Source organism: Schistocerca nitens, chromosome 10 (genome assembly GCF_023898315.1).
Source record: "Schistocerca nitens isolate TAMUIC-IGC-003100 chromosome 10, iqSchNite1.1, whole genome shotgun sequence".
Classification (NCBI taxonomy): Eukaryota; Metazoa; Arthropoda; class Insecta; order Orthoptera; family Acrididae; genus Schistocerca; species Schistocerca nitens.
In genome coordinates, this window is record NC_064623.1 from 188790851 (window position 1) to 188811695 (window position 20845).

At 45.2% G+C, this 20845-nt stretch overlaps 1 protein-coding gene across 1 annotated transcript in view; it reads left to right on the plus strand.

Annotated features, from left to right (window-relative positions):
- The first annotated feature begins 1431 nt into the window (after nt 1-1431).
- The window catches only part of LOC126209984 (ammonium transporter Rh type A-like), a 169844-nt gene continuing 150430 nt past the window's right edge, over nt 1432-20845 (plus strand). The window contains exons 1-2 of the mRNA XM_049939094.1: nt 1432-1468; nt 1580-1919. Of these exons, the coding sequence (XP_049795051.1) occupies nt 1432-1468; nt 1580-1919 (377 nt within the window). The remainder of the gene's footprint in view (nt 1469-1579; nt 1920-20845) is intronic.

A 20845-nucleotide genomic window follows, 5' to 3' on the forward strand; every position in this document is an offset into this window, starting at 1 on the left:
CTCTATAGTACGATATTTTCCACATATCCACCATGCGTAGCAATAATATGGCGTAGTCTCTGAATGAAATTACCCGAAACCTTTGACAACGTGTCTGGCGGAATGGCTTCACATGCAGATGAGATGTACTGCTTGAGCTGTTCAATTGTTTCTGGATTCTGGCGGTACACCTGGTCTTTCAAGTGTCCCCACAGAAAGAAGTCACAGGGGTTCATGTCTGGCGAATAGGGAGGCCAATCCACGCCGCCTCCTGTATGTTTCGGATAGCCCAAAGCAATCACACGATCATCGAAATATTCATTCAGGAAATTAAAGACATCGGCCGTGCGATGTGGCCGGGCACCATCTTGCATAAACCACGAGGTGTCCGCAGTGAGGTCTAAGGCAGTTTGTACCGCCACAAATTCACGAAGAATGTCCAGATAGCGTGATGCAGTAATCGTTTCGGATCTGAAAAATGGGCCAATGATTCCTTTGGAAGAAATGGCGGCCCAGACCAGTACTTTTTGAGGATGCAGGGACGATGGGACTGCAACATGGGGCTTTTCGGTTCCCCATATGCGCCAGTTCTGTTTATTGACGAAGCCGTCCAGGTAAAAATAAGCTTCGTCAGTAAACCAAATGCTGCCCACATGCATATCGCCGTCATCAATCCTGTGCACTATATCGTTAGCGAATGTCTCTCGTGCAGCAATGGTAGCGGCGCCGAGGGGTTGCCGCGTTTGAATTTTGTATGGATAGAGGTGTAAACTCTGGCGCATGAGACGATACGTGGACGTTGGCGTCATTTGGACCGCAGCTGCAACACGGCGAACGGAAACCCGAGGCCGCTGTCGGATCACCTGCTGCACTAGCTGCGCGTTGCCCTCTGTGGTTGCCGTACGCGGTCGCCCTACCTTTCCAGCACGTTCATCCGTCACGTTCCCAGTCCGTTGAAATTTTGCAAACAGATCCTTTATTGTATCGCTTTTCGGTCCTTTGGTTACATTAAACCTCCGTTGAAAACTTCGTCTTGTTGCAACAACACTGTGTTCTAGGCGGTGGAATTCGAACACCAGAAAAATCCTCTGTTCTAAGGAATAAACCATGTTGTCTACAGCACACTTGCACGTTGTGAACAGCACACGCTTACAGCAGAAAGACGACGGACAGAATGGCGCACCCACAGACTGCGTTGTCTTCTATATCTTTCACACTTGCAGCGCCATCTGTTGTTGAAAATTGTAACTACTGTAATTTCGAAAGTTTGTCCGCCTGAAAATGTACTGTTGTCCCAAGCATATTGCAACAAACGGTGTATTTCTATCGCTGCTCGTTTAGTTTTTATTGCCGTTTCAAATATACCGGTCATTTTTGAAACACCCTGTATATACGGCTGCGCTCGTGGCGGCACCTCGCGGCCCGTACGCAACACGCACCCCTGCGACCGCAATGCACTCTTATCGCTCGCGGCTGGGTCTAGCGGCCCGTACGCAAGTTGTGCGATTGCTGTCGCAGGTCGACCCTTAATCTATGATGTTACAAGACCTAATTACTTTCTTTAATCGTCCCTTTGGCACGTAACACACTGCCCTTACAGTTGCCACGCTCGTACAGTCTCTTCTGCACACTCTCCCCAGTTCACAGTCACTGGGCCACGCTCTGTGGTCGGCTACAGTACCGTGTTTGCCCCGCCCCACTTGTTGGTCGGCCCGCCTGCTGGAGCCCCACGGGGCGGCTGTTGCAGGCTTCCAGGAGGTGCACCTGTCGCTGCTGGCCGGGTTCGCGCTGCTGGGCACGTTCGCCCGCCGCTACATGTACAGCTCGCTGGGCCTCAACATGCTGCTGGCCTCGCTGCTGCTCCAGTGGGCGCTGCTCTGCAACGGCTTCTACAACATCCTGCCTGAGGCCGGAGGCCGCTTCGTGGTCACCCTTGCAAGGTAATGGACGCTCCTCACGCTCCTGTGGCTAACTGCTGTAGAAGTTGGTCCCGTTACCACCAGTTGCTAGTGTCTAAGGCGCGAGCGGGCAACTGGTGGCCCCCGGGCTGCATCGCGGCAGAGGTCGGTTTCAATACGACGCACGGAAGTAATTCGTGTGTGTGTGTGTGTGTGTGTGTGTGTATATGTATGTATGTATGTATGTATGTATGTGTGTATGTGTGTGAGAGAGAGAGAGAGAGAGAGAGAGAGAGCGAGAAAGAGAGGCCAATATAATGTCCGTAAGAGGGCGAGTGTTGTGTTGTCAATACTAGAAATTCTGAAGAACAATATTGATGTTCAAAAATGTTCAAATGTGTGTGAAATCTTATGGGACTTAACTGCTAAAGTCATCAGTCCCTAAGCTTACACACTACTTAACCTAAATTATCCTAAGGACAAACACACACACACCCTTGCCCGAGGGAGGACTTCAACCTCCGCCGGGACCACCCGCACAGTCCATGATAGCGCCTGAGACCGCTCGGCTAATCCCGCGCGGCCAACAATTTTTTTTTCTTTATTGAATTTCGATTTCCCCCGAAGGGGGCGGGCTGGCAGCAGCTTACTATGCCGCTCTTCAGCCTACAGACTTTGTTGTAAAAAAAGAGAAGATAATATATAGTAAAAAACAGGCGACAAAATCGGAGACGAAGGGTAACATGGCGAAAAAAAAAATCGTGGAACTTAAAACACAGAACAAAGGGATGATGATGCTAATAAAATACATATGAAGCAGACAGGAAAAATAATAGACAGACAATTAAAAAAAAAAACACAGCGACAGTCTGGTTTCTGTTCGCAAAAGACATAAAATTCACACCCAGCGACAGCATGGTTTCTGTTCGCAACAAGGGAAATGACGAAACAACACTGGAACGCTGCACTAAAATATGACAAACCACAGCCGAGAGCAGGTGGGGGGAAACTGGTCAGATGATGGGAAAAGAAAAAAGGGGGGAAGGTGAGGAAAAGCGAAGGGGGGGAGGGGGAAAGCAGCCAATGGAGGATGAGGACCCATAAGAGGGGTGGGCGGTGCTGGGCAGACTCGACAGGGAGTGGGGAAGGCAGAGGAGGGGGAAGACAAATGGACTTGGGGGGGGGAGAAGGGATGTAGGGAGAGATTAGGCAGGGAGAAACGCATGATGGAAGGGGGGAAGAGGGAGCCCAGGGGAAGGACGGAGGAAAGGAGGGGGGGGGTGAGAATCAGAGTTGATAGGAGGGATAAATGGAGGGAGGGAGGGCATCATCTGTGAGGGGGGGTTGATGGAAGCCACCTTGGGAAAGGATATGAAGGGTGTAGAGATGGAGGGTAAGGGGGACACAACAGCGATGGCGTGGCAGAGAGCAGGGGTTACAGAGGAGAGGAGCAACCAGGGGGTGAGGGGGATCAAGGCGGCGGGAGGTGTAGAGGATGCGGATATGTTCGAGGAATAGGAACAGATGGGGGGAAGGAATGAGGTCATAGAGGTTCCGTGTGGGCGACAGGAGGCGTATATGGAAGGTGAGGCAAAGTGCATGATGCTCAAGGATCTGGAGGGACTTATAGAATTTGGGGGGGGGGGGGGGCGGCCAACAATATTAATGCTGGTCTAAATATTTTCAGTACTACCAATTACTACCAATAGGCATTGAGCCCGTGAGTACGAGTATTGTGACTCTAAAAATTCACCGGTTGTGCTCATTTTCCCTTTTGGTTTATGTACTGGGTGATCAAAAAGTCAGTATAAATTTGAAAACGTAATAAACCACGGAATAATGTAGATAGAGAGGTAAAAATTGACACACATGCTTGGAATGACATGGGGTTTAATTAGAACAAAAAAAATCACAAAATGTCCGACAGATGGCACTGGACAGCAAGACGTCAGTGACTGCTACCGTCATGGGTGAGAGGTAGGCCGATATGACACAGAATCTCATCATCCCCAGCCTGGCTGATAAACACCTGCTGGAACGAACGATGTTTATGCAGGATGGCTCTCCACCCCGTATTGCTAGACGCGTGAAAGATCTCTTGCACGTGTCGTTTGGTGATGATCGTGCGCTCAGCCGCCACTTTCGTCATACTTGGCCTCCCAGGTCCCCAGACCTCAGTCCGTGCGATTATTGGCTTTGGGGTTACCTGAAGTCGCAAGTGTAACGTGATCGACCGACATCTCTAGGGATGCTGAAAGACAACATCCGACATCAATGCCTCACCATAACTCCGGACATGCTTTACAGTGCTGTTCACAACATTATTCCTCGACTACAGCTATTGTTGAGGAATGATGGTGGACATATTGAGCATTTCCTGTAAAGAGCATCATCTTTGCTTTGTCTTACTTTGTTATGCTAATTATTGCTATTCTGATCAGATGAAGCGTCATCTGTCGGACATTTTTTGAACTTTTGTATCTTTTTGGTTCTAATAAAACCCCATGACATTCCAAGTATGTGTGTCAACTTGTACCTCTCTATCTACATTATTCTGTGATTTATTCAGTCTTCCAATTTATACTGACTTTTTGATCACCTGGTATAATACAGCCGACATATGTTAAGTGCGAGCGATTTAGACTTTCAAACCTTTTCAAATGAACAAAGGAAAATTGTAAGCGCGACTGAAAGTCTTAAGTGAGGATTGCTCACCTTAATTATATTTTTAATACGATTCTAAAAAAGCTGACACATTGTAACAAGTAGTAGACTGGTATTACCAAAACTGCACCCATGGCCCACTTATTTATTCATTTTTTGTTTGTGAACTCTCTAAATCTAGACGGCGTTGGCAGCCGTTATTACGTTTAGACGTGTCGAATGGTACCTCTAGTTTCTGTATGTTGTGTTTTTCACCAATTAAAGACAAGAAAATCAATAGCCACAAATAAAAAATTAAAAAAAAGCGTTTCATACCTTGGACCACATTCCCAGAAAAACGAGAAGGGAGACACTGTCGCAAGCCTCGGCTTGCGACCCCTGTCCAACCTGCCTCCGCCAGACCATAATCAGATCCCATAAAAAAAAGCTGGGAGAGTGGTAGATATAAGATATAAAAGTCCCTGGTTTCGATCCCGTGTTTTGTCAAATGTTTTTTTGCGATTCAAACGGCTAATAACCGTACCCCCTCGCACCCAATAAAAAAGGGTATCATGTTTGATTACTAATCAAAACGTCGTCGGTCCCGGGTTCGAAACCCATCATTGCTTAAATATTGATTAATAACCGTCCGAAGACTTCCGCCACAAGAAATCACCTTCGTTCTGCCAACACCCTTGTCAAAGAGGGCAGAGGGACGATGAGAGGTTAAGGGCACTCTTTTGTCCTTTGGGGTGCGAAATTGTCTTGTTGTTGTTGTTGGTGCGGTCTTCAGTCCAGACACTGGTTTGATGCAGCTCTCCATGCTACCCTATCCTGTGCAAGCTTCTTCATCTCCCAGTACCTACTGCAACATACATCCTTCTGAATCTGTTTACTGTATTCGTCTCTTGGTCTCCCTCTACGATTTTTACCCTCCACGCTGCCCTCCAATACTAAATTGCTGATCCCTTGATGCCTCAGAACATGTCCTGCCAACCGATCCCTTCTTCTAGTCAAGTAGTGCCACAAATTTCTCTTCTCTCCAAATCTATTCAATACCTCCTCATTAGTTATGTGGTCTACCCATCTAATCTTCAGCATTCTTCTGTAGCACCACAATTCGAAAGCTTCTATTCTCTTCTTGTCCAAACTATTTATCGTCCATGTTTCACTTCCATACATGGCTACACTCCATACAAATACTTTCAGAAACGACTTCCTGACACTTAAATCTATACTCGATGTTAACAAATTTCTCTTCTTGAGAAACGCTTCCTTACCATTGCCAGTCTATATTTTATATCCTCTCTACTTCGGCCGTCATCAGTTATTTTGCTCCCCAAATAGCAAAACTCATTTGCTACTTTAAGCATCTCATTTCCTAATCTAATTCCCGCAGCATCACCCGATTTAATTCGACTACATTCCATTATCCTCGTTTTGCTTTTGTTGATGTTCATCTTATATCTTCCTTTAAAGACACTGTCCATTCCGTTCAACTGCTCTTCCAAGTCCTTTGCTGCCTCTGTCAGAATTACAATGTCATCGACGAACCTCAAAGTTTTAATTTCTTCTCCATGCATTTTAATTCCTACTCCGAATTTTTCTTTTGTTTCCTTTACTGCTTGCTCGATATACAAATTGAACAACATCGGTGATAGGCTACAAGCCTCTCTCACTCCCTTCCCAACCGCTGCTTTCATTTCATGTCCTTCGACAATTATAACTCCCATCTGGTTTCTGTACAAATTGTAAATAGCCTTTCGCTCCCTGTATTTTACCCCTGCCACCTTCAGAATTTGAAAGAGTATTTCAGTCAACATTGTTAAAAGCTTTCTCTAAGTCTACAAATGCTAGAAACCTAGGTTTGCCTTTCCTTAATCTATTTTCCAAGATAAGTCGTAGAATCAGTATTGCCTCACGTGTTCCAACATTTCTACGGAATCCAAACTGATCTTCTCCGAGGTCTGCTTCTACCAGTTTTTCCATTCGTCTGTAAAGAATTCGCGTTAGTATTTTGCAGCCGTGGCTTATTAAACTGATAGTTCAGTAATTTTCACATGTGTCAACACCTGCTTTCTTTGGGATTGGAATTATTATATTCTTCTTGAAGTCTGAGGGTATTTCACCTGTGTCATACATCTTGCTCGCGAGAGGGTAGAGTTTTGTTAGGCCTTGGTCTCCCAAGGCTGTCAGTAGTTCTAATGGAATCTTGTCTACTCCCGGGGCCTTGTTTCGACTTAGGTCTTTCAGTGCTCTGTCAAACTCTTCGCTCAATATCGTATCTCCTATTTCATCTTCATTTTCATTTCTATAATACTGCCCTCAAGAACATCGCCCTTGTATAGACCCTCTATGTACTCCTTCCACCTTTCTGCTTTCCCTTCTTTGCTTATTACTCGATTTCCATCTGAGCTCTTGATATTCATGCAAGTCGTTCTCTTTTCTCCAAAGATCTCTTTAATTTTCCTGTAGGAAGTATCTATCTTAACCCTAGTGATATGCGCCTCTACTTCCTTACATTTGTTCTATAGCGAAACTGCCTTAGGCGCAAGAAACTTTCAATGACCAACGGAAAGAGGATGCAGATGGCAATGGAAACCACTACATTAAAAACACATTACTTGTATCCACAAGACATGTGGCATGTAAATGGAAAGGTGTCGTGATGATTTCTCCATTGAGAAGATTCCGGAATAGTCCTCCATGTGGATCACCGGGAGGGGACTGCGAAGGAGGAGGTGACCACGAGAAAAAGACTTGAATAATCAACGAAAGGACAACCTTCTGCGAGTCGGGACGTGGAATGTCAGAAGCTTGAACGTGGTAGGGAAACTACATAATCTGGAAAGGGGAATGCAAAGGATCCATCTAGATATGGTAGGGATCAGTGAACTCAAGTGTAAAGAAGACAAGGATTTCTGGTCAGATGAGTATCGGGTAATATCGACAGCAGCAGAAAATGGTGTAACAGGAGTGGTTATGAATAGGAAGATAGGGAAGAGAGTGCGTTACTGTGAACAGTTCAGTGACAGCAAACCGAACCCGACAACGATAGTTCAGGTATACATGCCAACGTCGCGAGCTGAAAATGAAGAGATAGAGGAAGTGTATGAGGATATTGAAAGGCTAAGAGCGTACATAAAGGTAGACGAAAATCTAATGGTAGTGAGGGACTGGAATTTGGTTGTAGGAGAACGAGTAGAAGAAAAAATTACAGGAGAATATGGGCTTGGGTAAAGGAATGAGAGAGGAGAAAGACTAATTGAGTTCTGTAATAAATTTCGGCTACTAATAGCGAATATTGTCTTCAAGAATCACAAGGGGAGGAGGTATACTTGGAAAAGGCCAGGTGATACGCGAAGATTTCGGTTAGATTACTTCATGGTCAGACAGAGATTCCGAAAGCAGATATGGACTGTAAAGCGAACCCAGGAGCAGATATATACCCAAATCACAATGTAGTAGTGATGAAGATTAGGCTGAAGTCATTCAGTCATTGAGACGTTAGTCAGGAAGAATCAATACGCAAAAAAGTGGGATACTAAAGTACTAAGAAATCACGAGATACGTTTGAAGTTCTCTAACGTTATAGATACAGGAATATGGAATAGCTCAGTATGCAGTAGAACTGAAGAGGAATGGACGGAAATAAAAGTCACTGAGAAATGAAATAAATAGGAAGTGCAGGGAAGCTAAGACGGCTGCATAAATAATGAGAAGAAATCGAAAAGAAATGATTGTCAAATGATTCAAATGGCTCTGAGCACTTTGGGACTTAACTTATGAGGCCATCAGTCCCCTAGAACTTAGAACTACTTAAACCTAACTAACCTAAGGACATCACACACACAATGCCCGAGGCAGGATTCGAACCTGCGACCGTAGCGGTCGTGCTGTTCCAGACTGTAGCGCCTAGAACCGCTCGGCCACACCGTCCGACAAAAATGATTGTCGGAAGGATAGACTCAGCATACAGGAAAGTCAAAACATCCTTCGGTGATATTAAAAGCAAGAGTGATAACATAAAGAGTGCAACGGGAATCCCACTGGTAAATGCAGAGGTGAGAGCGGATAGGTGAAAAGAATACAATGAAAGCCTGTATGAGGGGGAAGATTAGTCTGAAGTGACAGAAGAAGAAACAGCAGTCGATTTAGAAGAGATTGTGGATCCAGTATTAGAATCAGAATTTAAAAGAGCATTTTAAGGACAGAAGACCAAATAAGGCAGAAGAGAAAGGTAACATTCCATTAGAATTTCTCAAATCATTGGGGGAAGTGGCAACAAAACGACTATTGACGGTGGGTGTAGAATTTATGAATCTGGCGATGTCATCTGACTTTCGGAAAAATATCATCCACACTATTCCGAAGACAGAAAGACCTGACAAGTGTGAGAATTATCGCACAATCAGCTTAACAGTTCATGCATCTTAGTCGCTGATAAGAATAATATACAGAAAAATGGAAAAGAAAACTGAGGATGTTTGGATTTTGAAAAGGTAAAGGCACCATAGAGGCAACTCTGAAATTGCAGTTGATAACGGAGGCAAGACTAAAGGAAAATCAAGACAAGATCATAGAACATGTCGACCTGGCGTTCGGCAGTGTCAAATGGTGCAAAATGTTCGAAATTCTGAGGAAAGTAGGGTAAGCTATAGGGAGAGACTGGTAACATACAATATGTACAAGAGCTAAGAGGGAATAATAAGATTGGACAACCAAGACCGAAGTGCTTGAATTAAAACGTGTGTAAGACAGGAATGTAGCCTTTCGCCCCTATTGTTCAATCTGTACATCGAAGAAGCAGTGATTGAAGAAAAGAAAGGTTCAGGACTGGAATTAAAATTCAAGGTGAAAGGATATCAATGATAAGATTCGCTGATACATTGCTATCCTCAATGAATGTGAAGAAGAATTACAAGATCTGCTGCTAATGAGTATAGAATATGAATTGAAACTAAATCGAAGGAAGATGTAAGTAATGAGAAGTAGCAGAATTGAGAATAGCGAGAAACTTAACTTTAGAATTGATGATCACGAAATAGATGAAGTTAAGCAATTCTGCTAGCTAGGCAGTAAAATAACCAATGACGGGCGGAGCAAGAAGGATATCAAAGGCAGACCAGCATTGGCGAAAAGGGCATTCCTGGCCAAGAGAAGTCTACTAACATCAAATATCCACCTTAACTTGAGGAAGAAATTTCTGAGAACGTACGTTTGGAACACAGCTTTATATGGAAGTGAAACATGGTCTGTATAAAACCGGAACAGAAGAGAATCTAAGCATTTGAGATGTGGTGCCACAGACGAAAGTAGAAAATTAGGTGGACTGTTAAGGTAAGGAATGAGGAAGTTCTGTGCAAAATCGGAGAGAAAACTAATATGACACGTACACAACTAGTAGACGAATGAACATAGAAGCCATAGAGGCCCTCAACATCGCATAGGTAGCCTCGCTTACGTTAGATGGCGTGTAAGTGATGACTGAAGAAATGTTGTCTATTACCTGTACTAGCATTTTGATGAGCTGTAAGCTTAAGTTCTATTTTGCTGTTGACACTAGTACAAATGTACTATCTTCCGTTTCATTTCTAACGTGCATGTAGAGTCAAATAAGACGAATGCAGAGGTCTAATTTTTTTTTCTTTTACTCTTTTGTCTTTTACTACTTCTCTTAAATTTGTTTTATTCTGCGTAGAACACTACTTTAAATTCGTATAAATAAATTTTGCCCTTGTTGTAAAATAAATGTTGTTAAAAAGTAATGGTTTACTATCCTGTATTATCGAGCTACAGCACTACCATTTACACTCCATCTCAACACAATTTTTCTATTAGTTTTGGTTATGAAACCTTGTGATTGTATAATACGTCTCTATACGCATTCACATTTATAATACACTTATGCTGAGAAAAAAAAGAAACAGGCGACCATCATAGGCCGCACCACCCGCTCCTTCTGTCTCCATGATTTCTACCTCTCCATTTATGGCCGTCCTATCCACCTCACTCCTACACTCAAATACCTTGGCCTCACACTCGACCGCCACGTCACCTGGACTCCCCATCTCCTTACCATCCAACACAAAGCTCACAGCCGCCTCCGCCTCCTGAAACTCCTGTCCGGCTGGACGTGGGGTCTGCATCCTTCCACCATCCTTCACACCTACAAATCCTTGATCCGCCCCATCCTCTGTTATGCCAGCGTAGCTTGGATTTCCGCCCCTCCCCGGTTCTATAAAGCCCTACCAATACTCGAACACCATACACTCTGCCTCGCCTTCCGCATCCGCGTTCCGTCCCCCACGCGCATCCTCTACGACCTCATCCCCTTCCCCCACCTTCTCCTTTTCCTTGAACACATCCGCACACTATATATTGCCCGCCACCTTGATCCCCCTCACCCCCTGGTGTCTCCCTTCCTCTCCACCCCCAACCAGTTGCCGCGCCTTTACTGCTGTGTGCCACCCTCTCGCCATCTCCACACCCTCCGCCTCCTTTCCCAATGCAACTTCCACCATCTACCCCTCCTGGATGATGAGCTTCGCCCTGACATCTACCCTTCCTACCAACTCTAACCCCACATTCCTCCTGCCTCCTCCTCAGGGCTCCCTCTCCTCCCCCTCCCTTCTCCTGAGCGGCTTCCCCCTCCTACTCCCCCTCCCTCTCTTGTGCCCCTCTTTCGGTGTCTCTGCACTCCCTCCTGCTCTGTCTTCCCTCTTCATCTCCCGCCCCACCAGTCTCCTGCCTCTTCGTGTGCCCGCTGACGCCCCTACTCTTCATCCCGCCGCCTCGTTTGCTGCCCCTTGCTATCCCCTCCTTATCCATCCTGTCTGGCCTCTGCCTCGGCAAGTTCCACCTGTCAGTTTTATTCTTCATCGTGTGTGCTCCAAGTGGGTTTTAAGTGTGTTGTTCTGGAGTGTTTTTAATACTGTAGCCGACTTTTAACCTGTGCATGTGCATTCAGTGTCTTCTTTGTGTTTTAAGAATCGCCAACTCTGTTTTTTAACTTTCTGATCTTTTTTAATTGTCCCCCCATAAACGTCTCCATGTCAGTGAATTTTTACCTCCATTATCTCCCTTACTCTGTTTTATGTTCCCCTTTTTAATCGCCTTATATATGTAACATTTTATTCTTGTCTTAGTTGTCATGTCACTCGGCTGAAGAGCGGCGGATTGTGCCGCTGACAGCCCGCCCCTGCCCATAGGGGGCAGAGGAATGAAATCACAATAAAGGAAAGAAAAAAAAAGAGAAAGAAAAACAGAACACGTTGAACGACAGAGATAGGACGTTCATATTTACAGGACATGTATTTTAGTATGTTCTGCAGAAATGATCAGCATTTCAGTCACTTCGATTCAGCAAGTGTCCTGTTGCCTAGTAGGCACAGGGTCCGCTATTGGCCCTGTTAACTTCTCCCGTGCCTGATGGCATCGACGCGTGTGAGGCGTGAATGGCGTCCTTTGGTATAGCCATCCATGCTGCATTTACTCGGTTCGAAAGTTCGTATGTGGTGGTTGGTATTGGGTCACAGTGCTGCATGCGTCGTTTCACCGAATCCCACACATTTTCGATTGACGATAAATCTGGTGATCTGGCGGGTCAGGGCAAAACGCTGACATCCTGTGACACTAGGAAAGCATGAGTAGGTGCAGCGACTTGTGGTCGTGTATTGTCTTGCTGAAAAATGGCGTCTGTGGTGTTATCCAGAAAGGGTACGGCTATGGGTCGCAGGATATCATTAACGTCAGACTGGTCAAAATACCGTCGACACGCATCAGCTGCGATTGGTGGTTGTACCCAGTTACACTCCACGTCATAAGACCTTGAGTTCACGCTGTAAGTCTTGTGCGAATGTAGTCACTGTGATGTCCCCCCTACTGTCTGCAGGGAATCAAAATGCGGCCGTCATTTTCTGACAAACAGAACCTGGATTCGTCCGAAAACCGTATCCGATACCATTCCTGTCCTCAATGATGTCTTTCCATACACCATTGCCGTCTGGCATATTTCTGCACATTCGGCAAGGGTAGGCGGAGAAGTTGACGAGCCGGCCGCTGTGGCCGAGCGGTTCTAGGCGCATCGGTCCAGAACAGCGCTGCTGCTGCGGTCGCAGGTTCGAATCCTGCCTCGAGCGTGGATGTGTGTGATGTCCTTAGGTTAGTTAGTTTTAAGTAGACTATTGGCCATTAAAATTGCTACACCAAATGCAGATGATAAACGGGTGTTCATTGGATAAATATATTATACTAAAACTGACATGTGATTACATTTTCACGCAATTTGGGTGCATAGATCCTGAGAAATCCGTATCCAGAACAACCACCTCTGGCCGTACTAAAAGGCCTTGATACGCCTGGGCATTGAGTCAAACAGAGCTTGGATAGCGTATACAGGTACAGCTCCCCATACAGCTTCAACACGATACCACAGTTCATCAAGAGTAGTGACTGGCGTATTGTGACGAATCAGTTGCTCGGCCACCATTGACCAGACGTTTTCATTTGGTGAGAGATCTGGAGAATGTGCTGGCCAGGGCAGCAGTCGAACATTTTCTGTATCCAGAAAGGCCCATACAGGACCTGGAACATGCGGTCGTGCATTATCCTGCTGAAATGTAGGGTTTCGCAGGGATCGAATGAAAGGTAGAGCCATGGGTCGTAACACATCTGAAATGTAACGTCCCCTGTTCAAAGTGCCTTCAATTCGAACAAGAGGTGACCGAGACGTGTAACCAATGGAATCCCATACCATCATGTCGGGTGATACGCCAGTATGGCGATGACGAATACACGCTTCCAATGTGCGTTCACCACGATGTCGCCAAACACGGATGCGACCATCATGATGCTGTAAACAGAACCTGGATTCATCGGAAAAATGACGTTTTGCCATTCGTGCACCCAGGTTCGTCGTTGAGTACACCATCGCTGGCGCTCCTGTCTGTGATGCAGCAATGGTCTCCGAGCTGATAGTCAATGCTGCTGCAAACATCGTCGAACTGTTCGTGCAGATGGTTGTTGACTTACAAACGTTCCCATGTGTTGACTGAGGGATCGAGACGTGGCTGCACGATCCGTTACAGCCATGCGGATAAGATCCTGTCATCTCGACTGCTAGTGATACGAGGCCGTTGGGATACAGCACGGCGTTCCGTTTTACCCTCCTGAACCCACCGATTCCATATTCTGGCAATCCGACCTTTATCAAAGTCGGATACGTGATGGTACGCATTTCTCCTCCTTACACGGGGCATCACAACAACGTTTCACCAGGCAACCCCGGTCAACGGCTGTTTATCTATGAGAAATCTGTAGGAAACTTTCCTCATGTCAGCACGTTGTAGGTGTCGCCACCGGCGCCAACCTTGTGTGAATGCTCTGAAAAGCTAATCATTTGCATATCACCGCATCTTCTTCCTGTCGGTTAAATTTCGCGTGTGTAGCACGTCATCCTCGTGGTGTAGCAATTTTAATGGCCAGTAGTGGTGTTCTAAGTCTAGGCGACTGATGACCTCAGATATTAAGACCCATACTGCTGAGAGCCATTTGAACCATTTAGAAGTGGACGACGCGCACGTAACCGATGCCGTCTGTCACACATGATACTGTACGATGTGCTACACTCTTGCACTGTTGCGCCAGAGAGAAGGAGAACACAGATATGCCCTGCAATTCCATTCGGATGCGGTGTCGATATTACCCGGGGGTGGCGTGGGTGACGCGATCTGACACATCTCGTCGTGTTCTACGGCCTCCCGTCAACCATCCTGCACATACCCGCTGCAGTGTCGAAACACTTCGTTCCACACGAGCAGTAATTACCCGGATGGATGCATCACATTCTCTCATGCCAATAATGCGCCATCTTTCAAGCTCACTGATTTGACGGCACGGTTCGCGCATACGTCGGCGAGGCATTCTGCAGGTCTGCTCGTCACACTGATCCATTACTTTCGGTTTATAGCGACAACGAGAAACGCAGGCACATTTTACCTGTAGGTGGCGTTGCGCCGCGATATCGATGTTGACCTTAACCTGCGGGCCGACATGGTTCAATTGGTAATCATTTCTGCAGAATATACTCATAAACATGTCCTGTGAATAAAAACGTCGTATCTCTGGTCGTTCAGGGTCTTCTGTTTTTTCTGAAAATGAGTGAATAAAACTGTAATTGTTAAAAACTGTCTTGGTTGCAATTTAACCTTTTTTATTTTTCAACTACGCGTTTAGCCTTATTTAGGCATCTTCAGTTTATCTTAATTTGGTATTTCATAGAAGGATCCTTTAGTCAGTGGAGCAAAAGGGCATCGTCGAATATATCTGGCCAACATAAGCTTCGTTAAACTCAGTAAAAACTGTTCTAGATGCTATTGTGAACGGGAACGCGTTATCCAGATCTTGGTGTCACTCGCGTCCATCTAGAAAAGTTTTTACTGAGTTTAACGAAGGTGATGTTGGCCTGATATATTCGACGATGCCCTTTGGCTACACTGACTAAAGGATGCTTCTAAAAAATACCAAATTAAGATAACCTGAAGATGCCTAAATAAGGCGAAACGCGTAGTTGAAATATATGAAAGTTAAAATTGCAACCAAGTCTGTTTTTAATCATTACTGTTAAGCACTGGTTGGTAGTATGCCACACATGGATTGGAAGAAATTGTATAGAAATGTGTGATGATACGCTACGCCCGTGTTATGAAAATGTTAACGTCTGGTGACAACTTTTTTTGAAATCATACTAAAACCAGGAGCAAACAAACAAATGATGCAGCAGCTACCCATGTCTGTGCGATCAGTCATCAAAAATATTTTCGGACAAATATTTGAAAAATGCTAGCTAATATTGTTTGTGGATATTAAAAAACTCGAATGATATGCATTGAGTGAAAAAGCGGAAAGGTACATTTATCTGGTTACCGACACATTTTGTCTTTCTATTCTTTCTCGTATTAACACTAGTAAATAATTTTTGTCCGCTGTGGACGTTTTAGAGCACTGAAAATGTAGAAACTGGAGGTTAATCTGTAATGAATTACCTGCAACCAGTTTCTTTTATTAGTAACTTATGTAACCAATAGTAGAGTCTTACAACGTTATTACAGTAATAACACAAGTGATTTACTTCGTGACTGAGACACAGTCAAACCGTTTCCGTTTCTGCGCCTCAAAAAATTTCATTTTTCTTGTCATGGAGTAATTACCTCATGGATTATCCAGTTCCTCGCGTAAATGTAACTGGCCTGCACTGGTAGTAGAAATGTGTGGTAGATGTAACGCACATGCATCCTCAGCACCGACGTCAAATATGGAGATAGACTACTCGCCGCCAAATGTCTCTTAATATGAGTGGCAATCGCTCAGTAGGGAGCAGATAATTTAGGAAAACAGGAGTCACAATAGCAGCTTCAGTTTCTGTTATCTGGATACAATTACACTATTTACATCACTTGCGCTATCTAGATTTCTCTTTCTGTCAGCAAACATTTAATTAATAAATTCTCTACCCCTCTCCCCCTCGCCCCCCTCTCTCCCCCCTCTTTCCCCCCACTCTCCCCCCTCTCTCCCCCCTCCCTACCCCCTCCTCTCTCCCTCTCCCCTCCTCCCTCCCTCTCCTCCTCCCTCTCCCCTCCTCCCTCCCTCCCTCCCTCCCCCCACCTCCCTTCCTCCCCACTCCTCCCTCCCTCCCTCCCTCTCCCCTCCTCCCTCCCTCCCTCTCCCCTCCTCCCCTCCCTCTCCCCTCCCTCCCTCCCTCCCTCTCCCCTCCCTCTCCCCTCCCTCCCTCTCCCATCCCTCTCCCCTCCCTCCCTCCCCCCTCCCTCTCCCCTCCCTCCCTCCCTCCCCCTCCCTCCCTCCCTCCCACTCACACACACCCACACATAAATACCGTTTCAGTCCCACAACTACCCAGTTATGACCAACGTTTTCGAGAGGTTTACCTTGATTATCAGACGAATGTTGGAAACTAAAGTCCTTTCCAAGACATTCCCAGTTGGGAACTCCTCAGCCCCATTTCCAACCTATTGGGAAACTTCTCTGAAAGTAGTACAGTAGCTCATCTTCTGTTCTAAGTAGCGTACGAAACACTCTAAAATCAATACAAAGGAAATTCACTGATGGTCACCTTTTAACATAGAGGGTAAACGTTAATAAAACCATCTACGGGGACTGATTCCCAACTGGGAATGGAGAAAGAAAGGTGCTATGAACACGTGTCCGGAAATACATCATTGCCACTTTATGTGGCGATGACGAATGACAGTTGCTCTGGCCACGTATCGTGTGTTCCTTGTGTGCTGCAGGCTATGTGATTGACCCAGAGAACTGTGAGCAGCAGAATGGTCCGATATTCATGTCGGGAACAAGCCGAGATGGTGTCTTTGTATGGCCAAGCAGATGGAAACGGGAAACGGTCGAGAGGCAGGACTGCTATACCAAAACAAGTACCTTGACAGAATATATCAAGCCATTTTTCGGCGTTTCTGTGACCGTGGGTCGTCTCAGACAGACGAACGTGCAGTGAGCTGACGGAGAGTGCGAACACCAGATTTGGAGGACCGGTTTCTACAGGATATTGAGAGAACCCTAGTACAAGATGCAGGCAAACGACCCGCCAACATGGTGTAAGTAAAGTATGATTATTCGTATTTTTATCACCTGCAACGAGTGCAAAGATCATCAGCACCAAATTTTCGTCTACCGGAAGGATTTTGTCGAGGGTTTTTGCACCAGACTATCACAATTACGGGATTTCTGTCGTCATTCCTCTTTACCGACGAAGAAACCTTTACCAGAACTAGCATCATCAGTCTGCATAATCTTCATCTGCAGGCTACAGGCAATCCTTGGGCAATGGTTCAGGCCTCTTATCAACATCGGTTCAGAATCAGTGTGTGGGCAGGTGACACACACATGGACCGGTTATTATTCGACAATGCCTCGATGGAGGAACGTACCTGGACTTCTTGTGGAACACACTGTCTGGGCTGCCTGAGGATATGCCTTTGGCAGTACGACAGGTTTTGTGCCATCTACATGACGGAGCACCAACCCACTTGAACATTACAGTTCGCCGATACCTCGACAACACCCTCCCCGGACTTTGGATACGATATGGAGGCTTGCTCTCCTACATCACCGGACTTAAACCGCCTGCATTTTTACCTCTGGGAACATCTGAAAAGCGTGTGTATGCTGAACCAATTCCTGAAGTGCGGACCCTTCAACAGCGTGTTCACGACGCTATTTGGAGAGATGCCGGAATGTGCGAAAGAGTGCGACAGTCCGTGATTCGACGTATAAACGAGTGCATTACATCCCATTCAGGCCGTTCCGAACATCTGTTGTGAGAGCGCTGCAATGCAGCTCTGTATTTGTTGTCGGTTCACGCACACCGTCCATTTCCGGACATATGTTCATAGCACCTTTCTTCCTCCGTTTGCAGTCAGGAATCAGGTTCCTGCTTTTTGTCGGTTTTATTAATGTTCACCCTTTATATCTCTATTCTTTGCACTTTAATGTGCAGTATTCAGAAACTGCTATATTTCATTGTTTTTGAAAACGCTATTGGAGGTATCAATGATCCAATTATAATCTTCGAAAATAATTATGACAGTGTAGATCGAAATTCCAATCTCAAAGACAGCAGGTGTTGACGTGAAAATTACCGAACTATCGGTTTAATATGCCACGGCTGCAAAATACTAATACGAATTCTTTACAGACGATTGGAAAAACTGGCAGAAGCAGACGTCGGGGAAGATCAGTTTGGATTCCGTAGAAATGTTGGAACACGTGAGGCAATACTGACCCTACGATTTATCTTAGAGAATAGATTAAGGAAAGGCAAGCCTACGTTTCTAGCTTTTGACAATGTTGATTGGAACACTCTCTTTCATATTGTGAAGGTGGCAGGGGTAAAACACAGGGAGCGAAAGGCTATTTACAATTTGTACAGTAACCAGATGGCAGTTGCAAGAGTCGAGAGGCGTGAAAGGGAAGCAGAGGTCGGGAAGGGAGTGAGACAGGGTTGTAGCCTCTCCCCGATGTTATTCAATCTGTATATTGAGCAAGCAGTAGAGGAAACGAAAGAAAAATTCGGAGTAGGCATTAAAATCCATGGAGAAGAAATAAAAACTTTGAGGTTTGCCGATGACATTGCAATTTTTTCAGAGACAGCAAAGGACTTGGTAAAGCAGTTGGACGGAATGGAGAGTCTTGAAAGTAGGATATAACATGAAAATCAACAAAAGCAAAACGAGGATAATGGAATGCAGTCGTATTAAATCGGGTGATGCTGAGGGAATTAGATTAGGAAATGAGACACTTAAAGTAGTAAAGGAGTTTTGCTATTTTGGGAGCAAAATAACTGATGATGGTCGGAGAAGATATAAAATGTAGACTGGCAATGGCAAGGAAAGCGTTTCTGAAGAAGAGAAATTTGTTAACATCGAGAATAGATTTAAGTGTCAGGAAGTCGTTTGTGAAAGTATTTGTGTAGAGTGTAGCCATGTATGGAAGTGAAACATGGACAATAAATAGTTTAGACAAGTAGAGAATAGAAGCTTTCGGAATGTGGTGCTACAGAAGAATGCTGAAGATAAGGTGGGTAGATCACGTAACTAATGAGGAGGTATTGAATTGGGGAGGAGTTTGTGGCACAACTTGACAAGGGACCGGTTGGTAGGACATGTCCTGAGGCTTGAAGGGATCACAAGTTTAGCATTGGAGGGCAGCGTGGAGAGTAAAAATCTTAGAGGGAGACCAAGAGATGAATACACTAAGCAGATTCGAAAGGATGTAGGTTGCAGTAAGTACTGGGAGATGAAGAAGCTTTCACAGGATAGGGTAGCATGGAGAGCTGCATCAAACCAGTCTCAGGAATGAAGACAACAACAACAACAGATCGCAAGGCACATTTATCCCAAAGTGACCAGTTTCGAACACTACATGATTAAAAATGGTTCAAATGGCTCTGAGCACTATGGGACTTAACATCTGTGGTCATCAGTCCCCTAGAGTCCCCTAGAACTTAGAACTACTTAAACCTAACTAACATCACACACATCCATGCCCGAGGCAGGATTCGAACCTGCGACCGTAGCAGTCGCGCCGTTCCGGACTGAGCGCCTAAAACCGCTAGACCACCGCGGCCGGCACTACATGATCGTCTTCGGACCTAGCCATTCTGATCGACAATGACTATGTATGGAGCAGGAAACGCTGAATGTCGTTGTTGTTGTGGTCTTCAGTCCTGAGACTGGTTTGATGCAGCTCTCCATGCTACTCTATCCTGTGCAAGCTTCTTCATCTCCCAGTACCTACTGCAACATACATCCATCTGAATCTGCTTAGTGTATTCATCTCTTGGTCTCCCTCTACGATTTTTACCCTCCACGCTGCCCTCCAATGCTAAATTTGTGATCCCTTCATGCCTCAGGACATGTCGTACCAACCGATCCCTTCTTCTAGTCAAGTTGTGGCACAAACTTCTCTTCTCCCCAATCCTATTCAGTACCTCCTCATTAGTTACGTGATCTACCCACCTTATCTTCAGCATTCTTCTGTAGCACCACATGCTTCTATTCTCTTCTTGTCCAAACTAGTTATCGTCCATGTTTCACTTCCATACATGGCTACACTCCATACAAATACTTTCAGTAACGACTTCCTGACACTTAAATCTATACTGGATGTTAACAAATTTCTCTTCTTCAGAAACGATTTCCTTGCCATTGCCAGTCTACATTTTATATCCTCTCTACTTCGACCATCATCAGTTATTTTACTCCCTAAATAGCAAAACTCCTTTACTACTTTAAGTGTCTCATTTCCTAATCTAATTCCCTCAGCATCACCCGATTTAATTTGACTACATTCCATTATCCTCGTTTTGCTTTTGTTGATGTTCATCTTATATCCTCCTTTCAAGACACTGTCCATTCCGTTCAACTGCTCTTGCAAGTCCATTGCGGTCTCTGACAGAATTACAATGTCATCGGCGAACCTCAAAGTTTTTACTTCTTCTCCATGAATTTTAATACCTACTCCGAATTTTTCTTTTGTTTCCTTTACTGCTTGCTCAATATACAGATTGAATAACATCGGGGAGAGGCTACAACTCACTCCTTTACCAACCACTGCTTCCCTTTCATGCCCCTCGACTCTTATAACTGCCATCTGGTTTCTGTACAAATTGTAAATAGCCTTCCGCTCCCTGTATTTTACCCCTGCCACCTTTAGAATTTGAAAGAGAGTACTCCAGTTAACATTGTCAAAAGCTTTCTCTAAGTCTACGCTGAATATCGGCTGTCAACTGC